We start from the raw sequence: 14,081 nt of genomic DNA, 5'->3' as shown, positions 1-14,081 counted from the left end.
GAAATTAGGGGAAAGCTCAGAAATAGATAGTTAAATAAAAGGTACGTAAACAGATAAACATTTATAAAATATGTTAAAAGAAGTAAAATAAAAAAATAGGAACATAGGTCGTCATGTGTTGGCTGTATAAAAAGCTGTAAAGGGACATCTCTCGTAAAACTAAAACTCCTCAAAATCTTCTTTCTTCTCTCTCTCTCTATTTCACTCACTACCTTCTCTGTTTAAAGCTTCCGTCATCACACAGAGTACAATCACTGACACTAACTCCACTTCCTAACGGTTTCTCACACATCAAAAATTTACACTTTCGCCACTCCGGCGAACAAACAATGATCACATGGCACGACCTCTACACCGTCCTCACGGCGGTGATACCACTCTACGTAGCTATGATCCTCGCTTACGGCTCAGTCCGATGGTGGAAGATCTTCTCACCGGACCAATGCTCCGGCATAAACCGCTTCGTCGCAATCTTCGCCGTCCCTCTCCTCTCTTTCCACTTCATCTCCTCTAACAACCCTTACGCCATGAATCTCCGGTTCATCGCCGCCGACACACTCCAGAAACTAATCATGCTCACTCTACTAATCCTCTGGGCTAACTTCACCCGCTCCGGTAGTCTTGAATGGAGCATCACAATCTTCTCGCTCTCCACTCTCCCAAACACTCTCGTCATGGGAATACCTCTCTTGATCGCCATGTACGGCGAGTACTCCGGCTCGCTCATGGTTCAGATCGTTGTTCTTCAGTGTATAATATGGTACACGCTTCTTCTCTTTCTCTTCGAGTACAGAGGAGCTAAGATCTTGATCATGGAGCAGTTTCCTGAGACTGGTGCTTCGATCGTTTCGTTCAAAGTTGAGTCCGATGTTGTTTCTTTAGACGGACATGATTTTCTTGAAACCGATGCTCAGATCGGAGACGATGGTAAGCTTCATGTTACGGTGAGGAAATCAAACGCTTCACGGAGATCTTTTTGTGGTGGTACTAATATGACTCCACGTCCTTCGAATCTCACCGGAGCTGAGATTTATAGTCTTAACACAACTCCGAGAGGTTCTAACTTCAACCATTCTGATTTTTACTCTATGATGGGATTTCCCGGTGGCCGGCTTTCGAATTTTGGTCCGGCGGATATGTACTCTGTTCAGTCTTCTAGAGGACCAACTCCTAGACCTTCGAATTTTGAGGAGAGTTGTGCTATGGCTTCATCGCCTAGATTCGGGTATTACCCCGGAGGAGCTCCCGGGTCGTACCCAGCTCCGAATCCGGAGTTTACTACCGCTACTAAAACCGGTAGTAAAGTTCAGAAAGATAATCATCATGTTGGTTCCAATAGTCATGATGCTAAGGAGTTACATATGTTTGTTTGGGGATCTAACGGGTCACCCGTTTCGGACCGAGCGGGTATCCAAGTTGATAATGGAGCTAACGAACAAACCGGAAAATCCGATCAGGGCGGTGCAAAAGAGATTCGAATGATGATCTCTGATCCTCCTCAGAGAGGTGAAAGCAAAGGTTACTAACATATATTTTATTTCTTTATAACAAATTGACATAAATCTGATATTTGCTCAAATTGTAAAGCTGGTCCGATGAACGGAGACTTTGACGGTGCAGAAGAGTCGGAGAGAGTGAAGGAAGTGCCAACCGGACTACACAAGCTTCGGTGTAACTCAACGGCAGAGCTAAACCCTAAAGAAACTATAGAAACTGGTGAAACTGTACCGGTAAAACATATGCCGCCAGCTAGTGTGATGACTCGGTTGATATTGATTATGGTATGGAGGAAACTCATAAGGAACCCAAACACTTACTCTAGCCTCATTGGTCTCATCTACGCTCTTGTCGCTTTCAGGTAATCAAAAGTTAAATCATTAGTAGAAACTACTTATCATTGTTATGAGATTATAAGTGAGAGTAACGATTATAGTACTTTGGATTATGAAGGTGGGATGTGGCAATGCCTAAAATCATTCAACAGTCAATCTCAATTCTCTCAGATGCTGGTCTTGGTATGGCAATGTTCAGTTTGGGTGAGTCATTCTTATTACTCTGTTTTTCCCGTTAACTCAATTATTCTTTCTATTTTTACGCCAATCAAAAGTCACAGCATACACAATCGTACGGAGTTTTTTGTAATTTTTTTAGTTGAGGATTCGGATTGTCAAATATGGTTGGTATTTTCTAAGATTTTTTTCGAGGTGACCCGTTACGGTATGGACCATCCGACAGGTAGGGTCATTGATGCGACAACGTATTATATAAACGGTCGTATTGGGAGGACATAGCTCGTGTTCTTGATTGTTATCGTGGTCCCCATATTAAGTGGAAGTTGATTGGACTTACAATGTACATTTATGCATCATCGTCATCACCATTTATTGGATTTAGATTACGTTTACATGTATGTATGCATCATTCATCACTTATTGCTTTGAGTGGAAACTGGAAACTAATTTATTGAAATGTGAAAAAATGGTGAAGGGTTGTTCATGGCCTTGCAACCCAAATTAATCGCTTGTGGAAATTCCACGGCAACTTTTGCAATGGCGGTGAGATTCTTCACAGGACCAGCGGTGATGGCCGTAGCAGCAATGGCTATCGGATTACGCGGAGACCTATTGCGTGTGGCCATTGTTCAGGTAAATTAAAATTATTTTTTGTTAGTAGTTAACAAAAATATCCTATTATTTCCTTGCAAGAAGTAACTAAACCAAATCTTGTGGTAACATTGTAGGCAGCATTGCCTCAAGGGATTGTGCCGTTCGTGTTTGCAAAGGAGTACAATGTTCATCCAGCAATCTTGAGTACAGGGTAAGTACATTACATTGAATCAAAAGATTAAAACGTTTCATACGTAAGATGAGATCACTAATTTTATTGACGTCTTATTGGTATTGCAGGGTTATATTCGGGATGCTTATCGCACTACCGATCACACTTGTTTACTACATTTTACTCGGGCTATAAGCTCTGCTCGAACTCAAGAGGATAAAGAGAAACAACATAATTCCAAGTTTAGTGGAACGCAACTAGTCAACTAGAGAATGTAATGTAGCACAAGAGGATTAGTAGAAATTTCTAGGGACCAAGATTTGATTTGAGGATCCAAAAACCCTGTTCTTGTCCATATATATATATATTCTAGAGATTATTTGCGAAAGAAGGGGATGGAAAATGAGCAAGACAAGAGGAGCAAAACAAGGGAAAGCGGACAAAACAGAGGACTAAGATTTGATTTGAGGATCCAAAAACGCTTTTATATTTTTTTCTTTTGGGATAAGGACACAACCTATTATCCATATATGTGATTTTGCAATATTTTCTTTTACATTCGGAGTGTCTAGAATTCAGTAGATATAGTTTTTCCTTTGTTACTGTGTAGATCATTTCTTTTGCTAAAAGTGTGTTTTTGTATATTTTCCTCATCTCTTTTACAGTCTCACAAATAACGACTATTATACCAACCATAATCGAGTAAATAGAAACATGACCTCTTAGGTAGCCATTAGGCGCGAAATATATTATTAAATATTTGCTGTTGTTTCATGACGTGAATGACTATATTTTATACTTACATCAAAATATAAAATGAAGAAAATCGTAATCATATAATTTGAATAAGACCAGGAAAAAGATAAATTATTTTCTTACAATTCGGCTATTCATTAATATAATAAGGGAGAAAGTGAGTCCAGAACATCTCAACCCATTGAACTTTTATTTTAAACCATTTTACCAATTGAGTCACTTTAAATTTTATGTTAGACATACCGTTTTACCAACGTCAAAAATACTTGGAGGTTGAGAAAGTTTTTTCTTTTCTCAAAAGGAATTTGTCTAGCCGAACTTTTTTTTTTTTTTTGTCTAGCAGAACTTTTGATGCTGTTGATACAAGTACACCACTCGACAAAGCTCTAGTTACCATATAGAGCATTGGTTTTAGTTTTGCCATAATGAGATTGGTATGTCTCATTGGTGTAAGAAGTGTGGGTTAGGCGCTTTTGCACTCAAAACGCTTTGTGTCGTCGTTTATCGTAAAGCTGTGTGATGCCATACAAGTTACATATAGAAAAGAAAAAAACTTAAATTAGTAAATAACATTAACAGGCAGAAAGTTACATAAAAAAAAGTCAAAAGCAAAAAAATCATAGAAAAGTAATACTACTAATATATATAGCTTTTTTTTTTTTTTTTTGACATCAGCTTTTTTGGTGTGTATAAAAGTGCTTTACTGCTTTTTATTGTTTTCATACTTTTTGTTTTTCTTTCTTATTTCTAGGTATGTTCGCAAATATAGGAAAACGATTGAAAGTGACCCAATTTTACGTGACGTGAGATCATAATATGTTGTGCTACTTTTAATATGTTAACTAGAGTCTCCGACTATTACTCCTGATTTTGCGGTGAACGAAGGACTTAACCCAATCTATTTTAAAATTCTGTTCACATATTATTGATTGTTTCTTTATTACTTTCAAGATTCAAGTTATAATCGAAGAAGAGGTGAATCCATGTGGTTTGTGTTCAACCATTTATGGCGTGGAACACCAACATTAATTACTATATTTGGTTTTCTGATTTGATTTTATTATGAAAATCCATAAATTTCGGTTGAACTAGAAAGTAGAAACTAGTAATGTTATTATCTATTATGGTAGGGAAGTATGTATTGTGGTACAATCTTAAGTTCATATATTTGTGGGTGATGGTGAACGTTCGTTGGGTTCCGAAATTGTGTGAATTAGATGTTAAAGTGGTAGGGAAGGGAACATACCCAACTCTTATACTATTGCTTCTAGAAAATCGGAAATAGTCTTCCAACAAATAATCTTCGATCACGGATTTAACCAGCCATTGAAAAGATAAATGTTGTTAATCATCTACATTATCATATTAGGTCATCTTAGAACCAACATAAGTGGCACAAAATCTGTAATGAACTTCGTGCACCATCAATTTGAATTCAACGTATGAAAATATTTATTTATTGGTATTATCGAGAAAGCCTTACTAAATCAGAAATTTCAATTCTTATCGATCGGTATCGTCGTCACCTAGACGGATGGAAGGAGATTAGCTTAATAATTTTATTTTGGATATATAGTTTTTGTTCTTAGTTCTTACTAATGAATTAAATCTGTGATTCTACATATTTTTAATAACTACAATTTTACATAATAATTTTATATTTCTTAATTCCATCATTCAATCATTTTTTAAATCCCGATAAGTTTTTCTATATATATTAATGATTTTTAAATTCCACTTCTTAATATTTTATATTTTTTCCTCGGTTATTTGATTCCCCAAAAGCAACAAAGCATAGCCATACATCACATATGTAACATGTTAAGAGTGAGTGAGTAGCTGTAGCTAGTGTATTTGTATGAGTGAAAAAAAAAAAGAGCATGTCGGCTTCTTGCTTGTTAGCTTCTACTCTTCTTCTGTATATGCCTCTATTATTCTTTCAGCCCACTCCCTCATCTCATGTGCTCTCTATAGCTATATACCTTTGTCTCCTTGTCTCTTTGTTGTGAGTTGTGACTCCCTAGCTCTTCCTTGGACTGTACCCAATTCATATACACATTTGTATATCATTACATGTTCTTATACCAAAATTTGATTTAGGCTTCAAAAAGATTTACTGTAAATTGACGTAAACATCACATCGATCGGGCCATACACTCCCCCTAAGCCTTCTTTCCACACTGCGACAGCCAACGAGTTTCATGGGGTGGACCGTGGACAGCACGGACGATACACAGCTCTTTGATAATTAAAAAGAAATAATTGAGAGATGTATGCATCTACACGATCTAGCTATCTAGAATTGATCGTGTGCGTGCATTTCAAAACGAGTAGTAACAAAGATATGGACCCAAAAGGAAAAAACAACGTTGTCGTTGTTTTGAAGTACTAATTTATTTCGTCCCTAATTTTTAGCGAGTGTTCCTAGCTCCATATTCTTAAAATAACGTGCATATCATACATAATAAAAAGGAAAATCTTTTTATATATAGCTACTGTAAACAAACAACTTATCTACGACCATATTTAGAATTTAGAATTTTTGTTTTCTTTTTTGCTTATCATCAGAATTTGGAGTTTTACTTTTTTTTATATCATCCTTTTTCCTTTTTGTGATATTGTTTGAACAGAAAATAGGGATTCTTGCACACATGAGCTCCAACAAGAACAAGATAAGTAGAAAAAGCTGGTAGAACAAGAGATCTCAATGAGTAAGTTTGATAAATTAACAGTTGTATAAATAAAATAAAAAGTTAGATAAAATCAATGAAATAAAAATGATTAGGATTGATAGGGAATGGTGGTGTCCTCGTGTGCGTGGCTGCATTCTCTCGTGGTACACCACCATAAGTAATTATTGCTATTCTAATATACATCATTTTATGCTTTCTATTAGCAAAAAAAAAGAGAGCAATGACAGGCGATGTGTGTCGGCGAAACTACGGACCACCGGTTCGAAATGTCCGACAAGCGAACTGTTGGTTAATGGGACTTTTACACTCTTTTTCAGTATTATATACTTCCTCCGTTTCAAAATATAAGATGTTTTGGAGAAGTTTGTTGTTTCATAATATAGGATGTTTTCAAATTTCAATGTAACTTTTAGATTAGTTTATTATTTTATATTATGCAGTATTGTTTCTGATTGGTTGAATTTGTTAAAATTAAAAATTTCTTAATCTGCGTGTTTTGCTTAAAACATCCTATATTTTGAAACGGAGGGAGTAATACATTTACACCCATGCCAACCTCATTCATCTTCGCTTGGTTAAAGCTTAAATGCCGTCCAATTTTTTTTTTTTTTTTTTTTTTATTTCTTGTTGAAAACAAACAAATAAAAACATGAATAAAAAATTATCAAAAAGATTTTTAGATTTATGTCGATGTTTCTTTCACATGGGAATGTGTGTCCACACAAAGAAATACCATCGATGCCTTAAAGAAAATCATAACAGTTTTTTTCACTCAAAAGTGTAAATGTTGTTTTGTCACAACAAATCTGCCTCCGATTAATTTAACAGAAAACTTGTGATTCGCCTCTTTGTTATTGTAACACCTCCAATTCTCCATCATCACATACATGATATTACATCTGTTCAAACTTTGGATAGTCATATGCAAAAATGTTATATAATTAATATCCAATTAAGTGCAACATATCTTTACGGAATATATTTGCCTAGCTAAAAGAGTTTGCATTCGTATACGTACTTTCTTCTCTCGTCCATATATTTTGCATGCATGTTCTTAACTTCTTCATACATGTTACATGTATACTTAACTTCATACATGTATACTTAATTTTCCAAAATGCATGAAAATGCATGTATGAAGAAGTTAAGAATATGCATGCAAATTATATGGACGAGAGAAGAAAGTACGTATACGAATGCGAACTCCTTTTAAGCAAATATATTCTGTTAAGATATGTTGCACTTGTTTGGATATTAATTACTTAACATGTTTGCATATGACTATCCAAAGTTTGTTTGAAAAATGAATACAAGATAGCAACCGTATACGTAGCCATCAGTTAGAATGTTAAAAAGAGAATATATAAGCCGAAGTGTACCTTTTTAAAAAAACATAGCAAGTTAGCAACCGTATCCGCGGTAGCCATCACGCCAACAGAAATAGTTAGAATGTTAAAAAGAGAATATAGCCCTGTTCGGAAGAGTGACGCTGAAACAGCTGCAGCGACCGGAAAAAATGACGCAACCACAAGCAAAATCATGATTGATCAGAAATAAATAGTCGCTGAAGTTGGGATTTATTGTCGCTAGCTCTGAAGAAAGAGTCGCTGAAATTTCCGGCTATCGTTTTAACCGACGCGGCGACTGAAAAATCACTTATTTCTCACCGTTTCTTTTACGTCACGTGTCGCTCATTTCAAAACTCATTAAAAACAACGTTGTATTTGAGTCGCTGAAAGGTGTCGCCGGCGACACTGTAAAGAACAGGGCCGAAGTGTACCTGTTTCAGAACTGTTTTAAACTTCAGAATATTCGGAACACACAAGAACTGTGTTTTGGAAAATTTAAACTAATTTCTAACTAACAATTAACACACGTACGAACTGTGTTTTAGAAGATCTGAAGTAATTTCTAACAATGAAGGACATACTAACGTCCCAAACAATGAGGGAGAGAAAATACATGTATGAAGAAGTTAAGAACATGCATGCAAAATATATGGACGAGAGAAGAAAGTACGTATACGAATGCAAACTCCTTTTAGGCAAATACATTCCGTAAAGATATATGTTGCAAATCGTCAAAAAAAAAAAAAAGAGATATGTTGCACTTAATTGGATATTAATTATTTAACATTTTTGCATATGACTATCCAAAGATTGAACCGTTGCTAAGTTTGGGCCTACTTAGCCAATCCATTAAGGTTCCATCAACCATGTTTTAACGAATACGTACATATCTACTTTTGCCCAGGGTTTCGTAGACAACTTAGACACTTGGGCCTACATAAACTCCAAATTATGACACAATAGTATGATTTGGTTAAGGTTATTTTTCCCTTTTACGATCCAAAATCTTCTTACAAATTTTTCTCTAATTTGCTTTTCTTGGTCTACTTTTCTTTCGGCCCGCCCACATATTCTCAAAGTTATTTCATTTGCTCTACCAATTTTGTTTCCTTTTATACATCGACTATATCAGACGGCGAGAAATACGTGTCAAAGAACGCAGTTCTGGCATCTGCGAGAGTTAGCCACGTGGGAGTTACAACCTTCAAACAGTTAAGAAGAAAGCCAAAAAAAAAAAGAACAGAAACAAAATGATAATGTTGTCTCATCTATATCAGAATGGGTGTAATGTGATTTTGATAGAATGAGAGTAACGGAGACAAATACGTACAGAGATTTACATTTTCCATCTTTGATCATCGGAGGATCCTTCGCGGCCGTTGCCATTTGTGTCTCCATTTTCTCTATCCTCCAACATCTCCGTTTCTACACCAATCCCGCTGTACGTACACAACCAAATCTGCGTAAAATTTTCAATTATATATCTGCGTGACCGATTCGTGATGAGTTTTGAGTATAATTTCAGGAGCAAAAATGGATTGTTTCTGTTTTGTTTATGGTGCCAGTTTATGCCGCTGAATCCGTAAGCCTCTCCTTCCCTTTTTTCGGAGTTTGTTGATCTCTTAATTTTGTTTTTGATTAATCTAGTTTTGGTTTTAGATAATTTCCTTGTCCAATTCCAAATTCTCGCTGCCTTGTGACATTTTGAGGAACTGTTATGAAGCTTTTGCTTTGTATTCCTTTGGAAGCTATTTGGTTGCATGTCTAGGTGAGCTTTGTGTACTCTTATCTGTCTCTCTCTTTACGTTAGCAATTAATTTTGTATATCTAAACCAAGATGCAATATGAATGTTCAGGTGGTGAAAGAAGAGTTGTTGAATTCCTCGAAAATGAATCAAAGAAACCATTGTTAGAAAGAGGAGACAATGAGAGAAAAAAGAAGAAGAACTCATTTTGGAAATTCTTGCGTGATCCATATGTCTTGGGACGTGAGCTCTTTGTGATAGAGAAGTTTGGTCTTGTCCAGTATGTAAGTCAAGTGAATCTGTTTTTTTTTTTTTTTTTCCCAATTGTGTGTTTTTGAAGTTTTTTGTGATATTTATCTTAGATGATCCTCAAAACCTTTTGTGCCTTCTTGACATTTTTGTTGGAGCTTCTTGGTGTCTACGGTGATGGTGAATTCAAATGGTATTACGGGTATGTGAACTACTATATCATCTTTTTTTTTTCATCAGATGAAAAGACAAGTGATGATAATTATTTGATTTTGTAGATACCCATACATAGTGGTGGTGCTAAACTTCAGCCAGATGTGGGCTCTGTTTTGCTTGGTGCAGTTCTATAACGTGACTCATGAACGGCTTAAAGAAATAAAACCGTTGGCTAAGTTCATTAGCTTTAAGGCTATTGTGTTTGCCACTTGGTGGCAAGGCTTCGGGATCGCGTTGCTTTGTTATTATGGTATACTCCCAAAAGAAGGAAGATTCCAAAACGGGCTACAAGATTTCCTTATTTGCATTGAGGTAACTTATAGCCCCTCCGACAAAATTTACATATGCTATATGAGATCCTTTTAAAAAAAATTATGTTTCTAAGAATTCTACTACTTGTTGGTGTACGTACGTCGGCAGATGGCGATTGCAGCTGTGGCTCATATCTTTGTTTTCCCAGCTGAACCTTACCACTACATTCCTATATCAGAATGTGGGAAAATCACATCTGAAACTAGCAAGACGGAAGTGAAACTAGACGAAGGTGGTCTTGTGGAGAAGACAGAGACTCATGTTGAAGCATCTGGCACAAGCATTAAGGAGAGTGTACAGGACATAGTTATTGACGGTGGTCAACGTGTCGTAAAAGATGTGGTTCTTACGATTAACCAAGCAATGGGACCGGTGGAGAAGGGTGTAACAAAGATCCAGGATACAATTCATCAGAAGCTTTTGGATTCGGACGGTAAAGAAGAAACAGAAGTGACTGAAGAAGTGACCGTTGAAACTTCGGTGCCGCCAAAAGAGTGTTGAGTTTTGCTCTTTGTTGTAGTTTTGTTTCATAATTCTCTTTTAGCAATTTTTATCTTTTGTAAAAGATAGTACTTTTGCCCATAATTTATTTTTACCGGGTGCATAGTATAATATAAAATAAATAATAAAATAGTATACAATATTGTAGTGGCTGGGGCGTCATCATCAGCGTTTACTTACACAGTGAAGACACTAGTCGATATTACTAAATTACTAACCGCTTACAAGTTACAAATTACGATCACGTGTGTTTAAATGAATTCAAATTGATACCTATAGTCCGAGTGTTATATATATACCAATATACCATGCACAATGTTCATGATGAATAAATTTATCTTTAACACATGCTATTACGCCTAACGATTCTACATGCATTTCTGCTGGACCTTAAAAATCTTCAATAAATATATCTTCCTTAATATGCATAATTCACATTTTTGTAAATAAATCTCATATTTGGCATATAAATTATTAAATTTCATTGGACTTCCACAAAAGAGAAGAGCATCGTAGTGAGAATCATATGCAAATGAGCTAAACATGGTATATATATACGACTTATTCCTGCAACCGCGGGAGAACTCACATGCAATTGGCATGCTAACGTCTATTACCAAAAACGACATTTCTTATTAATGTTATCACATGCTTGGATTGTGAGGTCTCAATTATTATGTTCCTTTTGTTCACTCTCCATGTTATTGGTATACGACCTAATCCTAAATGGTTTTACATGTTCATTTTTAAAAAAATTCATCTTTTAAAATTTTATTTTATCGAACCTCTACTCTATATATGTGTATTTATCTTAAAGTCATGTAGAATTAGTACTAATCTGACCATTATCGATTTCTCAATCTCGTGACCGACACATTACATACTGGTTTGTATTTTGCTAATATAATCATGTCAGTATGTCACCCAAATTCAATTAATAATGGTTGTTCGAAAAAATAATATCATGTTTATACATCAAGCAGATTTAATGAAATCATCGGTTGGATTTGGCAACACTTGAACATGTCGAAAGCGTGTAGTAATTACCCACGTGGATGTAGTAATCACGTTCCCCGCTTTGTTATAAATATCATAAGATGAATGATCGTACAATGATCCAACGGTTACGAATAATCGTATATCACATTCGAAACTCTCGGCCGTCGATCATAACCATCCGAATTAAAAGGCCGTGATAATGGAGAACGTGAGAAGCGTCCGTTCGAGAACAAGACAAAACAAATAAAGAAGAGAAAGTGCATGTGACATTGACATGACATGAACATGATTATTTGATTAGTCAGCTTTTTTTTCCAAATCTGAATTCGTCGTGTCTATTTAGAGACTTCTCTTTTGTCCAAGTTCCTCATTCGTGCTCCAAAGTTACTACTTCATCAAATTTCGTATATCATACTCTGTGTCACATCCTCTTTGTTTCAAAAAATACAGAATCTTTTAGCCTTAGGTTTACTAGATTATATGATGTCGGGAGAGGTTCAAGAGCAGTTTAACCTAAGCCGTTTGGTAAGTTTTGCAATTTTATTCTTCTTCTCGTTCAACTTGTATCTTTGGTTCGTCGTACTGAAATGTGAAATCTAGGCCACCTCTAATCCTATTTATGAGTTAAGTTAAGTACGTAGAATTTTTCTTCTTGCGTTATGCAAAAATATATTATGAAAAGCTGATATGTTTTACATATCTCATAATTGTGTTTAAAAGAATATAAACTTTAATTTATTTTCGAATGGACTATACAGGAGAATTCTATCCACTCGGGATCAGTATCATTTGGAAGATTCGAGAAGTCTTTATCATGGGAGAGGAGATCATCCTTTTCTCACAATAGATATCTTGAAGAGGCTGAGAGATTCTCTAAACCTGGCTCTGTTACTCAGATGAGAGCTCATTTCGAAGCGCATTTCAAGAAGAAAGGGATTAGGTTTCCGAATCCTGTTGAAGCTCAGACATGGGTAGACGAAGTTGTTCATCATCAAACTTGTGCTGAGAAAGATGATAATTTGTGGGAGAACACGAGTCAGTTTGGTGATTCTTGTGTGAGTTATGATGAGGTTCTTGTGAACTCTGATGGTGATGATCATCATACTTCTCTTTCTGTTGCTTTGGAGAAAACTAACATTGGTCACAACGAGGATGAAAAAGAGACAACATCATCTTCCTCTGCAACTAGATTGAAGCCTTTGAGAAATGTCCACAAAACTAATCCTTGTGCAACGACCAAAGCTTCTACGAAGAAGCATGATGTTGTCCTAACAAAGGGATCTTCTCCAAGTTGTAATACTAAAACCAGTACTGACACTAAGAGGTAGCATTATAACTTAATTTTCAATGTAACTTTTATGTCTTTTATGTTTCACCACTCACTCTTTAAGGATCTATTTGGTTTTGAATGGCAGACAAAAGGAATTGAAGACTAAGAGAATTGTTAAAACCATTGCATCTCAAGCTCCAACAACATCAAAGAAAACTGAGAGCCTAACTCCTTTGGTGGCTACAAGAGAAAAGAGAACAACTACTCATGGTTTCAGTTTCAGAAGTAATGAACGAGCTGAGAAGACGAAAGAGGTATACAGAGATAACTTATTCTCTGTTTTTTTTTTACTCTGTTCCAGTTTGGAGCTTATGATGGAACATTGCCTGATGTTGTAGGAAAAGGTAAAAGCCGTAGTAGTGCCTAAGGATCTTAACAATAAAGCGAGACCATTGCCTAAAAGTACACAAGCTAGACCTCAACACACGTCAACAGGTCAGGCAAAGGCAAAAGCAAGAGATGATCACTCTTCTACAGCTAGTTGTGATCAGTCAGTGGTTAATGGAATTGCCAAGAGTAAGCACATTAAAAAACACAAGGCGGATATACATATGATTCAAAGGCCAAAGACCAGCAGCGATCTGAGCTCCAGAAGCAACTCGATCCGAAGGAGTTTAGTGGTTAGGCGTTCTCCGGTTGAGGTTGCTTTGTGAGCAATTCACCAACTCTGCTTTTGTTCTTTAGATTCTGTAGTTAGTACTATATGCCCTCAATTGTTTCTTTTGCGTTTGTGTTTGTGTATTTGTGTTTTATATGTTATAGAAATCATTATAACATAGAACCGCAAATTCGAATAAACAATGTAACCTTATGTTAGAATTATCTTTCCACTTATAAATTTCTAACAGCATATCTTATATAATAAAATAGAGAGTCTTCCAAAAAATTTCAACAACACCCATGTCGCATGAGAGCTTGACACCTGTCCAAAATTAATTAAAAACATATAGTAATAAACTAATACATGTGTCTTTATCTTTAAATTTAAATACACTAATATGTAATTTAACTAAAAAATACAATATTAAAATAAGAGGTTCAAATGATTCAAATAAGGCATAGCAAATGAAATTTGAGAATTTGTATTAAAATTAGTTTGTAGATATTTCATATTTTTATATTTAAAGAGATTCAAATGATTCAAATAAGGCAT

The 14,081-nt window shown here is 35.6% G+C and overlaps 3 protein-coding genes across 5 annotated transcripts; all 3 read left to right on the top strand.

The window, feature by feature from the left end:
- Positions 1-97: 97 nt before the first annotated feature.
- LOC104756667 (auxin efflux carrier component 7) lies at positions 98-3,422 on the top strand. Of its 3 annotated transcripts, none has more exons than XM_010479289.3 (6): positions 98-1,506; positions 1,588-1,858; positions 1,951-2,036; positions 2,488-2,645; positions 2,741-2,817; positions 2,907-3,422. In XM_010479289.3, the coding sequence occupies exons 1-6, from the start codon at positions 330-332 to the stop codon at positions 2,971-2,973; spliced, it is 1,836 nt and encodes a 611-aa protein (XP_010477591.1). In that variant the 5' UTR covers positions 98-329; the 3' UTR covers positions 2,974-3,422. The 3 variants fall into 3 exon arrangements, with proteins under 3 accessions (XP_010477591.1, XP_010477589.1, XP_010477592.1); XM_010479287.3 differs by having other exon boundaries at positions 106-1,518; XM_010479290.3 differs by having other exon boundaries at positions 134-1,518; positions 1,621-1,858.
- A 5,298-nt stretch (positions 3,423-8,720) lies between these two features.
- Positions 8,721-10,746, top strand: LOC104756666 (protein LAZ1 homolog 2-like). The gene is made up of 7 exons (XM_087495011.1): positions 8,721-9,017; positions 9,102-9,158; positions 9,236-9,344; positions 9,433-9,605; positions 9,684-9,772; positions 9,849-10,098; positions 10,207-10,746. The coding sequence occupies exons 1-7, from the start codon at positions 8,880-8,882 to the stop codon at positions 10,597-10,599; spliced, it is 1,209 nt and encodes a 402-aa protein (XP_087351137.1). The 5' UTR covers positions 8,721-8,879; the 3' UTR covers positions 10,600-10,746.
- A 1,117-nt stretch (positions 10,747-11,863) lies between these two features.
- LOC104756665 (protein WVD2-like 7) lies at positions 11,864-13,814 on the top strand. The gene is made up of 4 exons (XM_010479286.3): positions 11,864-12,123; positions 12,357-12,922; positions 13,014-13,182; positions 13,267-13,814. The coding sequence occupies exons 1-4, from the start codon at positions 12,079-12,081 to the stop codon at positions 13,579-13,581; spliced, it is 1,095 nt and encodes a 364-aa protein (XP_010477588.1). The 5' UTR covers positions 11,864-12,078; the 3' UTR covers positions 13,582-13,814.
- Positions 13,815-14,081: the final 267 nt, after the last annotated feature.

The sequence above is a fragment of the Camelina sativa genome, chromosome 17, assembly GCF_030686135.1.
Source record: "Camelina sativa cultivar CO46 ecotype springtype chromosome 17, ASM3068613v1".
NCBI lineage: Eukaryota > Viridiplantae > Streptophyta > Magnoliopsida > Brassicales > Brassicaceae > Camelina > Camelina sativa.
Note: the sequence above shows the minus strand (reverse complement) of the source record. Positions and strands in the feature narration are given on the sequence as shown.